Here is a 20,832-nt window from a genome sequence, read left to right as displayed (position 1 = left end):
AATACCACCAAGTAATAAATTTCTATGGATGCTTGCTGATTTTCACCCAAGAAATATTTTTATTCCATAGACTAGTGGTGTTAACAAAACCTAGGAATCTGAATGTGTGATTTACCTCTTCAGCACACACTGATTTTAAATTTTTTTGTCATGTATTAAGGACTAGCGAGATGATGTATTATAAAAGTGCATACCTTGTACATAAAATAGAGAAGTATGAATACTGAAAAATTAAAATAGTCAACTTTTAGTAATAGTCCAATGGACTTCAGCACACCTGCATAAATGTTGCAGTTCTGGGCAAAAATCTACGTCTTCAGTATTATATATTTGTAATGAGATTAATATTGTGAAAATATAAAACTGTTGTACTCACATTTCTCTCCCAAATAAATCACATTTGGTTCCCCAGAAGCCATTCTGTTAATATGGCTCCAAAGGAGGCAGGGCTAATGCTAGCTAGGAAAGGGGGAGAACGGGCATAGCTGAGACAGGAGGAGGAAATGAAAGGAAATCTCCAGCCAAGAGGAAGTTAATTTCATAGTCACAGATGAGATGTCAGAGTTGATACCAATGAAGAGAACTGAGCCCAAGAATTCCATTCATTTTAAACCCCTTCCACCACCCAAGGCTATTGATTTAAGACCCTTTCTTTTCATATACCCAGATATTATCCTGACAAATAAAAAAGGAAGGAGGAAGGGGAAAAGCCTAATCATTAGTTGAGAAGACTGTCTGAACCCAAAGGGAGTGGGATATCCTCAACTGATACTTTTAAGATTTTCTTCCCTTGCTACTCACTCAGAGGGTCAGGAGCTTAGGAAGCTAAATTAGATTAGTTTTTTTAAAAAGTAAGATCTTTATTTTCTTTGCATACTTGGAGAGCAGTGTGTGAATTTTGACTCTGCTACATATATAAGCAGAGAACAATTTATAAATTAATGTATTAATTCATTATTGGTACTCTTACTATTTGTTATGCATTAATAACTGACATCAGTATGGTATACCATTGCCTGATAAATTTATTATGGAAGAGATCTAAAATAGGTAAATAATCTTGAAAGCCTTACGTATACTTATGTACTCATGGCAATGATTAACAGAATTTTTTTACCTGAAAGATGACTGATTTTTTATTTCATTTATTGTGGTTCTTAAAATTGGTACAAACATTTCAAAAAAGTAAAATGGCAATGAATGGTTAGGGCTATGAAAGTGTTTATCAAAAACAACCCCTTTCTCCTTATAACGAATTGAGCACATATACCAGGATAGATCATAAAGACCATATTAATCAAATACGTAACCTCTGTCTTCTGTAAGAGGCTTAAGAATGTTTATGATCACAAAGAGGACATCTGGTTGCAAATTGAAGAAAGATTCAAAATGGTTTAAGCAGAGATGTAGTCTCTCACATAATGTGTGGTGTGAAATCATCAAGGACTTTGGTTCTTTCCATCTATCAGTTTTATCCTATTCAGCATGTTGCCTTTCATCTGTAGGATTCTTTTGTCCTTATTACAGGATAGCAGCAGCAGCTTCCAGGATCATAGTCTCAAAAACTAATTGCCAAAAGCCAACAGAAGGAAAGTCTTTTTCTTCAGTTCCATTTCAAGAGTGAAGCTTTCTCAGAAGCACTTGCTTGGAGCAGAATTCCCTTCACATCTAAATGGCCAGAACTGTAACACATGCATTCTCTAAACCAATCACATTAAGGTTAAAGGAATTACCATGACTGGCTTGGTCTAATCAAGAGTCACTTTCTGAGCTAGAGAAGGTCAAAAAAGAAAGGGAGAAAAATGCTTGTAGAATAAGCAACCAATAGGTCCTGACAGAATATTCCTGAGAACAAAAACCAAAACTCTTGTAATTCTAAATTTAACCAGTGGTAGATAATCTTTGGGCAAGTGGGTCCATTTCAATGTATAGATCTGTGGTGTTCAGAATTTCTGAAACCCTTGTCTTCTTGTCTAGTAAAATAATTACGTCAACCAAATATATACTCAATTAGACCACTTCTGCTGCATCTCTTAATTAGATGCCAAAAACACACTAAGATTTAGGGACCAAGAGTGGATAAAATGCCAAATTCCGAGTTTGGCCAACCTGATAATCTTGAGGGGAATAAGAGACAGAAAGCCATTTTAATCCTAAATTCAAAAAAAAGAAAAAAAAAAAAGACAATCGTGCCTTCTGAAAAAAATGTTTCTTTGCTTCAAAAGAAGAGGTACTGCAGGCATGGGGGTACTTATGTTTAACGATGAAGTCATATATTTAACTCTAATGATCAAGGGCAAATTCATTCTGTCTCTTTCTACCTCCCTCACAGTGATTTTTGCAACCTATTCATTTTCCTCAGACTTCCAACTCATAAAGAAAACATTACAACAGATTTGCATCCTTTGCCTCAAACTTCTAAGAGGAACTATAAAATCAAATATAAAAATATTCTTCGGAACGCTCTGTTTTTCCTTTGCACGTCATAAACATTTCTGTTTCAACATTAGGCAGTAAGAACAAAGCTCCTTGTTTGCTAGTCTGTCTCTTGTTATTGGATGTGTTTTAAAGGCTAACGCCTTGATTTATTCTTGTTTGTATTCCCAAAGACCACTTGGCATCAGAACCGGGTATGTAGTGAATGCTGGTTGAATTCATTGGTTGAATTTTTTTAAACGACATGACTAATAACCTTTCATAAAGGGCCTATTCCTACAAAAATAGCTCCAAAGCATTGAGTCATTTTTTTCCTTTAAGAATTTTATTTATGCTTTTTTTAAGACGATCAAGCCAAATTTATCCCACTATAATTTTCCAACTTCCATTGAAAGACAATATTAATAATTCAAAAAAAAGAATGACTCTACAAAGGTTGTCTTCTCTTTGCGTCTCAACTCCCAGGGGTGGATATTGTCATACAGTTAATAGAGTTATTATTATAATGAACCAAATAGCTTTAGAAACTGCAAATGTCCATTTTCCAGATATGTTTTTACTTATCATCAGTTCATTTCACATTATAGACATAAATAACGGCACTTCATGCAGTATTGGTGCCCTTCTTTAAGCCAGCTTGGAAATTAGGAGAAAACCTAATTTTAAATGAAAGAGCAAATTCAATATATTTTTAAAAAGCTTCATTTTGGGATGCCTGGGTGGCTCAGTTGGTTAAGTATCTGCCTTTGGCTCAGGTGATGATCCCTGGTTCCTGGGATCAAGTCCCACATCAGGCTCCTTGCTCAGCAGAGAGCCTGCTTCTCCCTCTCCCTCTGCTGCTCCCCCTGCTTGTGTGCACTCACTCCCCTCTCTCTCTCTCTCTCTCTCTCTCTCTCTATATATATATATATATATATATGTATATATATATATTTCTGACAAATAAAATATTTTTAAAAAATAAAATAAAATAAACTTCATTTTTTATTTTATTTTAAAAGATTTTATTTCTTTATTTTTTTTTCTTTATTTATTTCTTTATTTGAGAGAAAGAGAGAGTGAGCACATCAGGGGGAAGGGCAAACTCTCCTCTTAGCAGGGAGTCAGACTTAGGGTTCAATCCCAGGATCCTGGGATCATGACCTGAGCCAAAGGCAGACATTTAACTCACTGAGCCATCCTGGTACCCCATGACTTACTTATTTTAAACTGTAAGTTTGTATTTCTTAGTCTCCTTTGTCTATTTCACTCATCTCCTCCCCCTGCCTCTGGCAACCACCAGTTTGTTCCTCCCATTTAAAAGTCTGTTTGTTTGCTTTGTGTTTTAGATTCCACATATAAGTGAAATGATACGGCATTTATCTTTCTCTGTCTGACTTACTTCACTTAGCATTAAGTCTCCTTCACCATGTTGTCTCACATAGCAAGATCTCATTATTTTTGGCTGAGAAACATTCTATTGAGTGTGTGTGTGTGTGTGTGTTTATGTATATACACATATATATCTTTTTTATTCATTTATCTATCAATAGACACTTGGGTTGTCTGTATAACCTGGCTATTGTAAAAAAATGTTACAATAAATTTAGGGGTAAATGTATCTTTTCAAATTAGTGCTTTCATTTTCTTTGGGTAAATACCCAGTAGTGGAATTACTGGATCATATGGTATTTCTACTTTTAATTTTTTAAACAATCTCCATACAGTTTTCCATAGTTGCTGTACCAACTCACATTCCCACCAACAATCCACGAGAGTCTCCCCAGAGGAAAGTTTCTTTTTACAAAAGTATTTCCATTGACAAATTCAGAAGAAATGACATAATTAGAATACTCATCATATGCAACTTCCAATGAATCTAAGCAATGGTAAATATTCATGGCTGCTAAAACCAATAGCTGAAAAGCTGATAGGAAACTTTATATATAATCAACATCCCAATTCCTAATTTAGTAACGAAGATTTATATCATAAGAAGAGACACAATCAGACATTCTATGTTTCCTATTGGCTTAATATAACATCACCTATGAAAAATTCTTGCCAAAACCTCTCAATTCAATCAAGTCTTTCTACGTACCAGTATAGAAATATAAGGGACAGAGGTACTTGTTACATTGAACTCCAGAGACACAATAAGCAAAACCCAGAATACAGAAAACTCTTTTATTTTTACTTTTTAAAGATCTTATTTATTTATTTGACAGACAGAGATCACAAGTAGGCAGAGAGGCAGGCAGAGAGAGAGGAGGAAGCAGGCTCCCTGCTGAGCAGAGAGCCCGATGCGGGGCTCGATCCCAGGACCCTGAGATCATGACCTGAGCTGAAGGCAAAGGCTCAACCCACTGAGCCACCCAGGCACCTGCAGAATACAGAAAACTCTTAGGACAAACACTGTTGTCCTCACAAATAAATTACAAGGGGAAAAAGAGACAAAAGGAATTTCAAGAGTCCCTCTAAGAGACACATAAGAGACACATATCAACAAGATATGCCAGGCAGACTATGTTTGGATCCTGATGCAAACGAACCAACGTTTAAAAAATATAACAGAGAAACTTGACATTGACCAGATATGTGGTGATATAATGGTAATTGTGCTTGTCTTTAAAAACAAGAACTTTAAAAATACACGCTGAAAAACTGTGAAATGAAATGATATCTAGTAGATGCCTCAACATAATTCCATGTGTGTGTTGGGGGAGGAATGAAGTAAGGGCTATAGATAAAAGAAGCCTGACCATGAGTTTATCATCATGAATGGGCATGTGGGGGGTTCATGATACATTATACAAGCCTTTTAATTTTGTGAATATTAGGAGTTTTCCATTGAAAATGTTTAAAATATAAAGAAGATACAGTTTGTCCCTGGGAATCTTTGCTATCACCTATCAACGCAATAACGACAAACTAACAATAAAACATATCTTGATTCCATATACATTTTGACCCTGGGACATAAAAATAGATAATAATAATTTTCTTCCTTCGGAAGCTTTAAAACATAATGAAGAAGACAAAGCCCACCCTCAGGAAAGGGTGAAGTGTTAAGCTTACTATTAAGGGCTAGAAGAGTGATAGGGGAATCCAGAGGAGGAGGAGACTAACAACTGGTGACTTGATCCTAGACAGGACCAGTCCAGGGAGGAGGGCCATACGCCTGGGCCTAATATTGGAGGGCCTTTTCTCCTAGCAAGATTATGCAGAGAGAGAGAGCGAGAGACAGATACAGACAAGACTGAAAAAAGATGACATTTATCTTACAAGCTTCAACTTGTCCACCACTTGTAATTCAGAGATTTAACATATTTTACAAATCTTGTCATTTTCTTGTGAATGGTACTGTACCATTTCTATAATAAAAGTACTAATTTGCTACATTTAATGTTAAAATATGTCAGTCAGGCTTCCTTTAGGAAACAGAAGGCAAAACAAAGGGGACATCTGAGGAAAATGTAGCCAGGGAACCAAGAACAAAGCTGTGGGCTAGGTTAAAGGAAGCCTCTAAGTGATGTTGAAATGCTCGAGGAATTTACAAAGTAGCAAGCTGTTACCAGTTAAAGACACAGGAGGCAAGAAGGGGATGAGCTGGCAAAATCAGAAACTGTTTTAGTCCTAAGAGATAATCGGAGCTATGGCAGAGGGAGAGAAACACTGTCATTGTCATCTTGCTGCCCAACAGAGAAAGAGCCAAGGAAATAAATTCCCTGGCCTCATCTTCCTGCTTTCCAGTCTTCTATCTCCTCCCACTGACTAGAGCCAACTGGAAGGCACAGAGCAAGGGAGGCTACGGACCACACCCATAAAGGTCAATTTCCTGCAGAGCAGAGCAGGCTGGAGAAGAGTGGAGAGGACATCTGGAGAGACCAACGGTAACTACTCTGTCACCTGTAGAATACATCCCTCCTTTCATACTCCTGTTTTGGCATTTCTTAACATTTCAAAAAATGATAAAAGAAAATCCAAAAAACAGAGGAAGTGACCCAGACTTCTCTGGGAGTCTAGAACAGAGAAGCTGAGTTGCTGTGTACAAAAGGAAGAATTCAGATAAAGTAAAGTAAGAGGAAGACCCGCTAACCTGTAAAACTAGTTTGACCAAAACCCTGAGATGGGACTAAGTGTGGTAGGAGAGACAGTGTAGTGACTGGATGGAAAGGCACAGAGATGACATTTTAGGGGGTTCTGAGAAAGGAAGTGGGATAAAGTGAATGAAGTTGGGTAATGAAAATGAAAGGGGCTGAGAGACAAAGGTGAATTTTGATTTGATCTGTTTAGATGTGATGTTAGTTATGGTAAGTGACTGAGGTCTAGGGCATTAAATCATGAGTGCATTCCTTTAGGAAGAACATGTTGATGGAACTGAGAATAAAGAATGAGGATCCAGGGGTGCCTGGGTGGCTCAGTGGGTTAAAGCCTCTGCCTTCAGCTCAGGTCACGATCCCGGGATCCTGGGATCGAGCCCGCATCAGGCTCTCTGCTCGGCAGGGAGCCTGCTTCCTCCTCTCTCTGCCTGCCTCTCTGCTTACTTGTGATCTCTGTCAAATAAATTAAAAAAAAAAAAGAATGAGATCCAATGGGAAGGGGAAGGCAGTGGAGCCCGGAAACAAACCAGAAGTCTCTAACAGGAGAGTAGCAGTGAAATCTGCCCATGCATCCAGCCATACATCCATATATCCATCTATCCCACCAATATTTATGGAGTGTTCTATGGCCAGACTACGGTGAGCATAACAGATGTGCTTCCTGCCCTCACAAAGGCCACAGTCTGGCAATAAAACAGAGGCATGAGAAGAGGAACAACTGGAACAAGTGTAACATTGAAGCTGTGTTATATGTTAATTTAAAACAAAACAAACAAAAAAAAACTTCTCAAACTCAACACCCAAAAAACAATAATCCAGTCAAGAAAGGGGTAGAAGACATGAACAGACACTTCTCCCTCTGCCACACACAAAACTGACACTGTGAAGCATCTCCTAAAAAAAGGCGTTGTGAGCTCTGAGAGCTAAGCCAGCTCTCTGAAGGGGGGGGGGGGGCGTAGGGGTGTAGGACCGATGGAGGCTATGGGAGGTGGTCAGGATAAGCTCCTCTGAAGGAATGATGACCACTCTGAGGTAGGGAGGCCGCAAGCGAGGCAGGTATTACCCAAGACAAACAGAAGAAGAAGCAAGCGAGGAAGGAACACAGCGAGGGCAAAGACTGAACAGGGAACGCAGGAAGCACAGGGAAGGAAGGAAACCAGAATCATTGCGACAGAGAAGAAAAGAGACAAATCTGAAAGATACTTCAAAGAAGAAATGAAATGAACTGTAGACATCTAGAATTGAGACATGAGGAATGCAAAATAGTCCATTGCTGTTCTCACCATTTTAACCAAAGAGATGGGATCTTGAACTGGCTCATTGGCCCATATTTGCTAATGTGCTCTGTGCCTTGACCAAAAAACACAACGAATAAATATCTCTTCTTAACAAATATTTACCAGGCACTCTGCAAGGCACTGGGAATAGAGCCTTCGCTAGACAGACAATCTTTATTACATCACATGAGTCATATGAGTCAAAAGCCAACCTGCTTTTCTACATGCACCCCAGAGCAAAAGAGATAGATGGGCACAGATTCAAGGAAGATTTATTAATCAACAAATATTCACTGAGTACCTTCTATGTCTAAGACATGATACAAAACACTGAAAAAAATATCTAGTCTGCAGAACAGGTACAAGCTGGCTTCTTTTGAATATAGACTGTGATGTCTGTCTGTTCAGCATGAGCGGAAAGTGACAAAAATATGCACAATAATGAATAAGATGCAGTCACTGGTTTCAGAGACCCTTTAGTGGGAGAGATTTAGAACATGAAAATGAATCACTGTAAGTGACAGTACAATAGGTCTCTAAGAGTGATAGAAAGTATTATGGCGCTCACATCGGATCAGTTTGAGGGAAGGGGGTGGGTTCACAGGAAAAGGTACTTGCACTGTGTCACTTAATAGGGTACGATTTAAATAGATTAAGATACAGGGCAAAGAAATTCCAATAGGCAGAAAAAATAACATCAGTTCGAGGGTATCTACTGGTAGGAATGACAAACAGGTTCAGGGGTAGAAAATGGGAAATTCAGAAAGGGAACAAGAATTAGAGTGGCACAGATGGGGACCATCGCACAGAGAATTTACACATTTGCTTAGAATGAGGAATTGCTGAAGATTTTTGAGTAAAAGAACAATATTATCAGAGAGGACCGTCAAGAAAATTATATGGACTGGGGACGACTGAGGTGGCTCAGTTGGTTGAGCATCTGCCTTCCACCCAGGTCATGGTCTCAGGGTCCTGGGATTGAGCCCCACATTGGGCTCTCTGCTTGGTGGGGAGCCTGCTTCTCCCTCTCCCTCCCCCTTCCTCCTCCCTCTCCCTGCTGTGCTTGGTCTCCCTCTCTCTGTCAAATAAATAAATAAAATTTAAAAAAAATTATATGGACTTAAAAACATCATAACATAATGGTTAAAATCACAGGATCCGGAGCCAGCCTGCCTAAGTCAAGAGTCCAGACTCAGTCGCTCCAATTTGCCTGCCAAAGGAACAAACTACTGATAAACACAATGTCACAGATGAATCTCCAATGTGTCATGCTACTTGAAAGAAGCCAGACACCAAAGACTACATACTGTTGTGATTATATTTATATGTAAATCTAGAAAAGGCCAAAACTTAGTGACAGAGAGGCCCAGCTGCCAGAGGCCAGGGATGGGGAAGGAATGGGAGGGAGCAGAGAGGGGCGCAAGGGAATGTTTAGGGGTGATGAAAATGTTCTTTACTGTGACTTAGGGGCAATCACACGACTGCATATGTTTGTCAGCATTCACTGAATTGTACGCTGTAAATCAGTGAATTTTTATTAAGTAAATTATATCTCAAACAAACTGATAAAGATGAAAAAAAATCAGGCAAGTGTAAAAAGTTAGAAACAGTTGAAACAAAAATATTGAGAGTACGGCTGCAGGGGCGCCTGGGTGGTTCAGTGGGTTAAAGCCTCTGCCTTCGGCTCGGGTCATGATCCCTGGGTCCTGGGATTGAGTCCTGCATCAGGCTCTCTGCTCCGCAGGGAAACTGCTTCCCTTCCTCTGCCTGCCTCTCTGCCTATTTGTGATCTCTGTCTGTCAAGTAAATAAATAAAATCTTAAAAAAAAAAAAAAAGAGTATGGCTGCAAAGGACTCACAAGCAGGAGATGTGTGATGGATATGGAGGCATAAGACATATAGCGGTCCCCAGGATAGGTGTGTGTGCGTGTGTGTGTGTTTGGGGGTATTGGGGAGGAGCAGGGAATATTCCTAGTACGAGGGTAACTTCCCTCCCTTTTGAAAAAAAATTATTCAACTAATCTTTATTGGACATTTTACATTGTTTTAGCCCCAGGGGCTACAAGAGTGAACAAGATGGACAAGTCTTTTCTCTCAAGGAACTTACTTTCTGGACAGAACATCTCGAGAAAGGCAGAAGTGGGGATAATACTTCAACAAATGGACATGAAACGGAGATTTGTTCCTCGAGTGATGACTATGCAGATGGAATTCAGACTTCTGCCCGTGATCCACAGAAGTACTTTTGTAAAGAACGGCTAGCTATCAAGGCAATTTAATTCATTGCAATATACAATAATTTAGGTATAAAAATGACTGCCATATACTGCTATCACAATGGTTACAGAGCATTATTTTATAAAAGCCTGGGGGAGAAACGGTCTGACAGACTGACATTTAGAAAGGAAAGAATTCGAAAAGTCATTTCAATCTTGTTTACATTTCAAAATTACTTGAAAGATTTTCATATACGTCCGAATTAATTCTACTAATATATACATGTCGGTATCTTTGGATTTCACTAGTAGCTGTGAACACACCTCAAAGAAAAAATCATCGTCAGTCAATGATTTCCTGAACTAACTACCACAATCAAGTGACAAGACCATTCTTTAACTAACGTTCTCCTTCGTAAGAGAGTGTGCCCCAGGTTGGCATATTTCTGTTCTCTATAAAGTTCCTAACCACAATAAATAGGTTCTGAAAGGTTTACTCTTTTTAAAGGCAAGGAAACTACCTTGGAATCATGTATTTGTTTTTTTTGTTTGTTTTTTGTTTTTAAATATTTTATTTATTTATTTCACAGACAGAAATCACAAGCAGACAGACAGAGGGGAGGAAGCAGGCTCCCCGCTGAGCAGAGCACCCGATGCTGGGCTTGATCCCAGGACCCCGGGATCATGACCTGAGCCGAAGGCAGAGGCTTTAACCCACTGAGCCACCCAGGCGCCCCTGGAATCATGTATTTGTAAACTTGTTTTAGACAATTGACATTTTTGAATCTTGGGGAACACATGCGGAGGAAGGAATGCAAGTGGAAATAAATGATACACAGTCTTCGGATAAACGTGGAGTCTCTCACCAGCAGCAGACTTGAAAGCATTAACAGAATTGCTAGATTTGGCTTTTATTTGCTTCAGTGGTGCTTCAAATCTCTTTGGCTGTTGTAGAAGGCTTTCAGGTCATCACAGACCAAAGTGAAAAGGGAATACTGTGGGCAGTAACTGTACGAAATACCTTGTTTATCTCAACTGACTCCTGCCATAACTGATCGAGGGACTAAAAGTCCCCTTACACCTAACAGCCGTGGGCTTCTAGACCCAAGCTCGCTGTGCTGATTAAATAAATGATAGGTAGAATACAGAACAGTATATATCTCCGGCAGAGTCAAAGAATTCATGTTGAGTAAGATGAATTTTTTACCCTCAGCTCTGAGCTAGTTAGGGCAGGAACTTAATTTCCTCACCTCTGAACACAGTTGTTGTTTTTTTCTCCCCCCCTCCCCCACTTGGTATTACGGAATGGTTATGACAGCAGAAAAACAATAGAGACTGTTAACTTCTAAACTTATTTGACCCCACTCCAGTCACCTCTGTAATACTTGCATTTACCCAGGCTACCAATTCATCTTCCTGCTTACACCTCCGGCATCTGCCTTCAAATTCTGAGGCAAGTGGATGAAACCACAACGTAAAACATCTGTGAATACCGCCTTAGGATTTATGAAAAATACATTAAGGAGATAAAATTAATATCTTAATATGTCCAAAATGGGGAAGCTAAATATGATAACTAATAACGTCCGTTATAGAAAGGGAGGTAAACAGATAATTTGCATTTTCAGGGCAAAATGCTCATTCGGTTGAAAGCAAATGATTTTTTTTTTTAAGATTTATTTATTTATTTGACAGACAGAGATCACAAGTAGGCAGAGAGGCAGGCAGAGAGGCAGAGAGAGAGAGGGGAGGAAGCAGGCTCCCCGCTGAGCAGAGAGCCCGATGTGGGGCTCGATCCCAGGACCCTGGAATCATGATCTGAGCTGAAGGCAGAGGCTTTAATCCACTGAGCCACCCAGGTGCCCCGAAAGCAAATGATTTAACCATAGTTCAGTCCAGCCAACCGCATGCAATAATTTTTATTTCCACAAACAGTGAAAGCTGAAAGGTTTTAGTGGTATTTTCCAGCTTGTATTTAACTTGATGTCAGTTTTTGTTGAGAGTTTATGGTTTTGTTTGGGGTTCTATTTCCGAATGAAAACATGCAAAAATAATCACATAAGGCTTTTGCAGTTGTGTATAAAAATATTTAATAAGGGTGTTAAAGTGTTAACTGTGTACGCATCTGCGATCTCTGAAAGAAATACTCCAATCTCTCAGAAACATCATTTGCCCTTTGTAAATCGATGTTGCCATGGCAAATGTTTTCATTTAATCGTGGATTACTGAGGGTGGGACCACGACACAATGCACACCAGAAATGTGCTGGCTATTTTTATATACCTTCCTCTTTAAAAATGCACTGAGGTTTGTTGGATGAGGTGACTTCTACCTGTGAAGACAAAGCTATTCCTTTAATGTGTACCTTAGATGTGTCCCTTATATATGATTAAGTAGAATACATTATCTGTGAAAAGCAATCGGTGCCTGGAAAGAGTGTGTTCTGCACTTTTGCTTAAAGAATGCAACATTCACATGGAATGGTTCCAAATGCTCCTCTTGAATAGGGTTATTGAAATATTAATTCAGACTACATAAATCTGAAAATAAGTGAAACAAAGAGGATTTTTCTGGTGGCTAATAAGTGCAAAGAGAATCACTTTTCTTGCAAATACGGAAAGATATGCATGGTTGCCTTCTGCAAACATCTTCAGACCAACTAAAATAGAAAAATGCCACCCTACAAATCTGGCTCTATTTGTTTCTAAACGTGTACCAATTTCCTAAATTCTTTAATTAATCAGGCTCTCTTAATAGCACTGTTGCAAAGCAGGGGAAAAGGAATTAAAAATTTATCAATTAGAGGCATTGTGTGGAAAACCTCTCTAGAGATCTCTAGAACATTAGGATTTATATCAGAAACGTAGATCTTTTTTTGTTGTTGTTTTGTATTCTTTTTGTTGTTGATACTGCTTGTTTACTTCCTTATTAATTTTTAACAATTACAAAATAATAAATGATCTTTCTAACAACAAAACCGCCTTGATAAAAAAAAATTTGCTGTCATCCTCCTTCATCGCTAACTCTCCAAGGGAACCTGCGTTTACAGCTTAACGTGCCTCCTTCTAACTTCCTCCATGCCTATACAAAAATATATAACCAGACACACACCTATATAGTGTTTTGTTATTATTTATTTTTATGAAGATGGGATCTCCCTCTGCATCTGACAATAGTCTCCTTCTCTCCCTTTACACACAGTGATAATACTTCTAGGGCAACACAAGTAGACATATCTCAGTCTTTCACTTATTGCATAATATTCTACAGAATGATATTGCACAATTTTTGCCAGATGGAGCACAGACTCTAGGATTAAAGGGTGTAAGGAGACCAGTTAGGAGAGCTATTGTAATAATTCAGGAAAGAGAGAACGGTGTCTGGGCCAGAGTAGGAAAGATGGGTGTGGTCAGAAAGGACTGGTTTCTGGATATATTGGAAGGGAGAACCAACAGGAGTTGCTGGCATATCGTCCATGGCATGAGAAAGAGAAACCAAGAAAGACTCCAGTGTATTTGGCTTAGAGGAACCATATAACAGGGATTACTACTATTCACGGAGATGGAGAAGACGGAAAGACAATATCCCAAACAAGAAAACTCCTGTGTATGACCCTTTAACTCATGAAAACTAAGTAGGTAACTAAGGAACAAAGGTCGGAGATACCTGATGCGATCTTTAAACTCAGAATTGTTCCATTTCCTGGTGTTCCTGGCCATAGACATTTGTGCTCAGCAACAGAGGATAAGACAGTTGTCTTATTTCAGAGCATAATGTGTGACTCTTCAAAAGACAACTACAGGATGAGACAAGGATCTGCAAGAGGTTCAAGAAGGAGAAGGTGCTTTCCTTTATAGTTCTCAAAATGCTCCCAAAATAAGGGAGGACTGTGACCACAGTAATGACAGCCTAACATACCCTAATGGAAAGACATTCAATTATTACATGATTTCAAGTTTTTAGGATTAAATTCTATAAAATTCTATAAAACTGTATCTCTTACAAATTAGTTTTTATTAGTAAGTCCTTAAACCAGAGGACCCAAGGGACACAAATAACAAATAAATAAAATGCTATACAAACCCTAGGTTTGAAAAGACTTAACATTAGATAAGAGTGATTTTTTTTTTTTTTTAAATAAGGCCAATGTACAAAGTTCTTAGTAAAGTGAAGAAATCCAGGCTAATTCTAAATGAATTCTTTAAAAAAAAATTAAAGCTTCATAGAGATGAAATGACTTTTGATACTTTCTTTTCTAAGCGGTATGTAAGATATATAAGAACTCTGAGAAAAACATATCCATTCTCAATATTCCTTCATTTTCTGATCACAAGGGCCATTTCTAATAGAAATTACTGAGGAATGAGCACACGGCAAGACTGACTTCCCTGCTTACTTTCTCCAGGTTTCTCTTATCCAGGTCCATACTTTCTATTTTTCTTCATTTGGCTAACTTTTCTCTCTTTCAAAATTACGATGACGTCTTACCTTCTCCAGGAAGTTATTTCTGAAAGCATAAAGGTTGGCAATTTCTTTCTCCTCTTAAGACTCAGTCACATTTCCTTCAACACACAAAATAACAATAACAGTACGGGTTCACATTTTATGAGAACTTAATCACGTGCAGGGCAACTGAACGTGCCACTGGGATAACCTTGCTCAGGCCTAAAAACAGTCGCAGGTAAGTCCAATTATTATTCTGTCCACAGATGAAGGAGCAGGCCTAGCTGGTCCAAAACCATAAAGACGTTGACATTGCAAGAGCTAGGACGAGAAGGCTCCTGACCTAGCTCTGAAGCCTATATGACCCACTAGATCTGGCTTAGACTTGGACAATAGACTTTACGTGAACTCATCATAATTGTGCCTCATTTATTTTATTTATTTTATTGTTTTTTAAGATTTTATTTATTTATTCGACACAGACAGAGATCACAAGTAGGCAGAGACCCAGGCAGAGAGAGATGGGGAAGCAGGCTCCCTGCTGAGCAGAGAGCCCAATGTGGGGCTCGATCCCAGGACCCTGAGACCATGACCTGAGCCGAAGGCAGAGGCTTAACCCACTGAGCCACCCTGGCGCCCCTTTATTTTATTTTAAAAGCAAACATTCATGGGATAGTTAACATACTAAATTGACGAGAGCACCTTACTATGACCAGGAACTGGCAGTTTATCAATTGGTTTTGTTTGTTGATATGAATCAATGACAGCAAAAGCCCACAGGGTCTTTGGTGAAAAAGAGAATTAAATGAAGAAGAAAAAGTGCTAAGAGAAGAGCCTCAAGATACCTCAAGATAGCACCACTCCTCGGCTTTGCTGGATTTGAAACCTGTGCCATCAGACACCAGATTTTGATTTCTTTACCTCAACTCTAGGCTACTTAGCTGCTTATTCTTCTCCCTAACTTCCCAAAGCCTGAGAAAACACTGAATTAGAAGGATTTTATTCAAGAGGACAGAGATTATTTTTTAAATTTTCAAGTCACAGAAGAGAGTGAGCTTACTTTGAATATAAAATTGATATTGCAATAGATAATTAAACTACCTTCCCCAGACTCTCCAGAGCTGGTTTAATGAGAGCAATTTTTAAAGGCTTCTCTGAATACTATGATATGGCAGAAAGGACTGCAACACAGAGGCCTGACACGACTGGATATTCTTTGGTAAGACACTAATTTAGACCGATATTCCACCAGCAAAATTAGTTACATGCACTGTGTCTGTATTATCGCTAAGCTCTCCCCACCCCTGTTCTGCATCTGTTTGTTTCTCTATTCAGACCCACCCGACAATCTCAAGTTTCCCAAGGAAAGGACTTAGACCAGATTCACTGATATATCTTGTTATTGCTAAAACTTAAGATGTGTGTTATTAAAAAAAACAAAAACAAAAACCTGTTGAGTGAATATCTCTTTAACCAACATGGTCCACCCTCAATTACCAACTCAACTTCTTTCTTTAAAGTTTATTAATCTTCAGGACGCCTGGGTGGCTCAGTCAGTTAGCGTCGGCCTTCAGCTTCCGTCATGATCTCAGGGTTCCGGCATGGATCCTGGCATCAGACTCCCTGTTCAGCAGGGAGCCTCCTTCTCCCACTCCTTCTGCTGCTTCCCCAGCTTGTGTTCTCTCTCCTCTCTCTCTCTAATAAACCAATAAAAATCTTTAAAATTAATTTTGTTGCTCTTCTTGATCTTCTGCTACTAAAAAAAAAGATTTTAAATCCTCAAGGCCTTCCCTTTCTTTGATGTTTCCTTACTCCTGGCTTTCTTATAAGATTTTTTCTATAATTAACCTTTTATTTAGTTATTTTTAAAGACCCCTTTATTCATTTCAGAGAGTGTGTGTGTGCAAGTGGGAGAAGGGGCAGAAGAAGGGGAAGACTCCCCGCTGAGCAGGGAGCCCCACATGATGCTCCATCTCAGGACCCTGAGATCATGACCTGAGATGGAACCAAGAGTTGCATGCTCAACTGACTGAGCCACCCAGGTGTCTGTTTATAATATTTTTTAAATGTGTTGTTCTTCCAATTATAGTTATTTTTTCTTTTGCCTTATATATTTGTCCTTGATCATTCCATTCTCTTAGATTTGGGGAGAGGGAGGGTTAGAGGAGAGCCAACTATTTTAATTCCCTTCTATCTTTCATTTCTTTCCTCTAATATGTTTCGTTTTTCTTTTCTAGCCTTGTAATCTCTGTTCCTCTTAAGAGTCTGTGTTAAATTTAGTTTCATCTGCATTTTACAAAAAGAATATTTTCTTTATCAGGAGCCCTCACACTACCACAGCTCCGCATCTTCCTCACCACTCAAAACCCCAAGTTCAGGAGAGCAATGGATCTCCGCATCCATCTCTTCCTGGCTATACTCAGTAAGGAGTGTAACTTTCATTTCTCATGAAGTTTTACGAGGTATAGGCTGGCCGGATCAAATCAGTAAACAGTCATGGCATTTTCGTGACGGGAGAAAGCGGAAGAAACATTCAACAACCAGTTCTGAGCTGACGAGGCACAACAACGGAATCACTTAGCCAGTTAGGTAGTTTGAGTCACAAGGCAGAGAAAACCCAACTCAACCTGGTTGAAACAAAAAGCCTAACATAAATGAAAACTCCCTATGTAGCAAGGTCACCAAGAACATCACTTCTTTCAGTGTCTCTGCACCGCCTTCTGTGGTATTAGTTTTATCCGCAGGCGTGGCTGCCCTCATGAACGCAGCAGATCTGAGGACAATGTGCCCTGTGCTCGCAGGCAACAGAAAAACACATTCCCAGCAAAAGTCCCAAGATTTAATTGAACTAGCTTAGGTCACACACCTTCTTCTGAACCAGTTGGTGTGGCAGGGGAGGTGGAGGGCAATGATTTGCTAATCCACATCCATGGGCTCCACTTCCAGATCCTGGCTAGAAAAATCCTGGAAACCACGTGGTTTAAAGAGAAGGAGCCATGAGGAACGGTCTGCTGGGAAGGTGACCAGCAAGTGTCCACTGCATGAGGCAAAACTGCATGCAGATGGCAGAAAAGAACAAGTGGTAACTTCGTATGCAGTCTTTTTGCCATGGACTTATTTTGATAATTATAAGATTATAAAAAAGAGTAAACACATTTTATTTTATGGAAACTGAGCTACTCTACATTTTTTTAAATAATCAATTCCTCTAGGAACTCTTTCTGAGAGTACTGGCGCAAACACAGGTACCTACTATTATTACTGTTAAATTAAATAATAATGCAAAATAATAAGAAGAAAAAACAACAGACTAATAACGAACCTTGACAAATGATTATATGAGAAAATACTAATATTCCTGTGGGAAAAGAATGCTTAAAGACCAATTGGCAGATTTTTTAAAAAAAGTAATATAAAGTCAGTTTTGGTTTTTTTTAAGATTTTATTTATTCATTTGACAGAAAGAGAGAGATCACAAGTAGGCAGAGAGGCAGACAGAGAGAGAGGAGGAAGCAGGCTCCCGCTGAGCAGAGAGCCCAACGTGGGGCTCGATTCCAGGACCCTGAAATCATTACCTGAGCTGAAGGCAGAGGCTTAACCCACTGAGCCACCCAGGTGCCCGTAAAGTCAGTTTTAATGTAAAGCAAATATAGGTGAAAAATAGCTTTTGAAAAGTGAGAAGAGATGAGAAGAAGCACACTTCACAAGTGAGCAACTGGCGCTGGTCTCTCCTATTCCCAATCTCATTACACCTCTTCTGACTAAATACCAAATCAAGAGCTATGGAATTAAAGGCCGGAACACTAACAACTGAAAGTACAGAAAAGTCATGTGCCTGGTCATTTGGGAATGGACAGGGGATCGGGGTGAGGATCATTCTGACAACGGTAAAGTAGTTATTCACAGATAGCTAGATTACACACAGGTTTTCAAATAAATGAATGTCAGTCCTTAGTTTCCCCCCCAAAAAGGACCGTGTGTATTTTCTTAGGGCATCTGATTGTCAATTTCAAGGGAATTCTCCCCAATAAATAGAAGACTTTTATTTTCTCAGTACTTTAAAAAAAAAAAAAAGAAAGAAAGAAAACAGAATGTTATCTGCAGCAATGAGTCATCAGCCACTGCGGCTCTATAACACCTCAGTCTTCCCCTATCTCCGCAGCCCCTCCAAAGGAGAAGACTACCTTTTAATGACACACGTAAATCCCTGCACTGCCTGGCTGCAGAGCATAATTAATTCTGGCCTTTTTATGCTTAATGAAACACCTTGCACACACTGACAGCAGTGAGTTAGAGCTTCTTCTAAAATAGGGAAAGCCCTAGCAACAACCTAGTTCTACTCAAAATGCTCTGTAGGTCACATTTGTATGAGCTCTGCCATTATCTCTTCAAAATCTATCTTTTCTAACAAGCACATCACACCAAAGAAAACTCACAATCAACCACCTGTATGAACAGTTTTCTTAAGTTTTAAAAGTATGCAATGTTTTGGAAATTCTTGGCAGTATACACACGTTTTTTTTTTTTTATTATTTCTCAATTTGTGGCTGTGGTAGAAGAGCATTTAAATAAAGTAGTTTCTCAGAAGCAGCTGTTCAATATCATTTCCTTTTATTAGAATAATTTTTCATATCTTAATCCATAATTACATGCTGCGTTACAGAGGCCATTAGTCCACTGAGGATTTCAAAACATAAATTTCCAAGGTTCCATTTTAAAACACAAATAACAATATGAGTAAATTTTTAAAGAAGAAATTTAATTGAAAGATGTACTTTGAAAGATTTACTCCTCTTTATAATATTCAATTATTCTGGCCCTACCTAAGGAGTCCTGAAAACAAATGCCTACTTTCAAAGAAAGTTACCACTGCTGTAAATGCAGTTTCCTTGCTTCATTATAGATCATATACAGAATAAGGAATGATGAAATATAGAATTCCTCTCACCTGTTTAGGTGTAACTCCAGGCATGTGGATATCCAAGGCAAAATCTGATGAATCAATAGGAATTACTGGTCTGGTGGTACCAAGACATTCATTGGAAAATGATCTGGTACTTTCTTTAAACCTTAAAAAAGAAGAACATTTCAATATCCCTGAACATAATGGTATCTTAACTCAACACAAGAAGGAAAAAAAAAAAAAATTCTAAGACCTTAAAATGAAAGATTATTGATTTAAATCCAAAGACAACTCTAAAAGATATAATGACTACATAATGTTCTAAAACATCAGAATTGCAGTTTATAGTCTAGGAGTAACATACGACCAACTTGGAAACAAAATAGGATCAAAACAAGCAAGCAGGCTACATTTAAAACTCGATTCAATAAAAGCTTGTCAAAATACATACTTTTTCTATTTAGAGAAAATACAATGTCAGTAAATTAGAAATTTACGTTGGCATTTCAGTTTTCTAATGGCATAAACATTAACTATAACTCAGTAAAATTTGTGTAACGACTTTGTGAGTGTCTAGCATCCCTAGCCAGACACAAAACAGCAACAATAATATTGCATGAGGAGGGGTTTGGAAAAGACTGCTATGTGAATTACAAATGTACAAGTGCATGAATATTGCATATGGTAATTATGAGGACTGCGTATACAGCTCCGTGTTTTCTCCTGAGCTCTTCCAGCCCATGATCTGCTTCTCCCCATCACTTACCTGTCTTGATATTTTATTCTCTGAGCTGGTTTAAACAAGAAGGCATTCAAGTCTAAACGACTCTACAGTACCTCTCCCCAAGAGGGAGGGAATTCCTGTTGGAAATCACAACTTGTAATTGGAGTTTTAAGAGCCAGGGCAGCCTGGCTGCAACACAGTGGGCTTTTTCTGTAAGGAGGACTTCACAACAAGTTACTGTGCTAAAAGCCCCATGTCGTTTCGGCCAAGTCAATCGACCTGGCACATTTCTACAACACTCCGGTTCGCAGACGTGATCCCGGTTTCAACAGCATGCCCAGGAGCCATCCCAACAACATTCCGCCTGCTTTAAAACAAACAAACAAACAAACACGCACCTCTTAAAGACAGAAAGTGGGCTTCTGAAACCCCAACAGCTGCTTGGGAGAACCAGGAGGAGAACTAGCAGGCTCTGAAAGCCAGCCATGTCCTCGCCGCTCCGGCCCCGCCGGGCGCGCACCCGGGAGCGCGGAGCTGGGCTGGGGCCGGCGGTCGGGCAGCGGCGCCGCCAGCGGCCGCTACTTCATGGCCCGGGCGCGGCGTGCGTCCTGCGGCGGCCACACACCATCTGCCTGCGAGAGCGGCGAGCAGGACGAGGCGAGGGGTCTGGATCACCCGCCGCAGGCAGAACCCCGTGCGGAGGCGGTACTTCTGTCCAGTCCTCCCGCGGAAGCTTTCCGCCCTCCAGAGC

At 39.4% G+C, this 20,832-nt stretch overlaps 1 protein-coding gene across 19 annotated transcripts in view; it reads right to left on the bottom strand.

Annotated features, from left to right (window-relative positions):
* The window catches only part of PAM (peptidylglycine alpha-amidating monooxygenase), a 158,380-nt gene extending 137,768 nt beyond the window's left edge, over positions 1–20,612 (bottom strand). For all 19 annotated transcript variants that reach the window (XM_047731699.1, XM_047731700.1, XM_047731701.1 and 16 more), the window contains exons 1-2: positions 20,480–20,612; positions 19,403–19,523 (exon numbers count right to left, since the gene is read on the bottom strand). In XM_047731699.1, coding sequence (XP_047587655.1) covers positions 19,403–19,523; positions 20,480–20,568 — 210 coding nt within the window. In that variant the 5' untranslated portion in view covers positions 20,569–20,612. The remainder of the gene's footprint in view (positions 1–19,402; positions 19,524–20,479) is intronic.
* Positions 20,613–20,832: the final 220 nt, after the last annotated feature.

The sequence above is a fragment of the Lutra lutra genome, chromosome 5 (genome assembly GCF_902655055.1).
Source record: "Lutra lutra chromosome 5, mLutLut1.2, whole genome shotgun sequence".
In the NCBI taxonomy this organism is placed as follows: Eukaryota; Metazoa; Chordata; class Mammalia; order Carnivora; family Mustelidae; genus Lutra; species Lutra lutra.
This window is presented reverse-complemented; position numbering and strand designations above follow the sequence as displayed.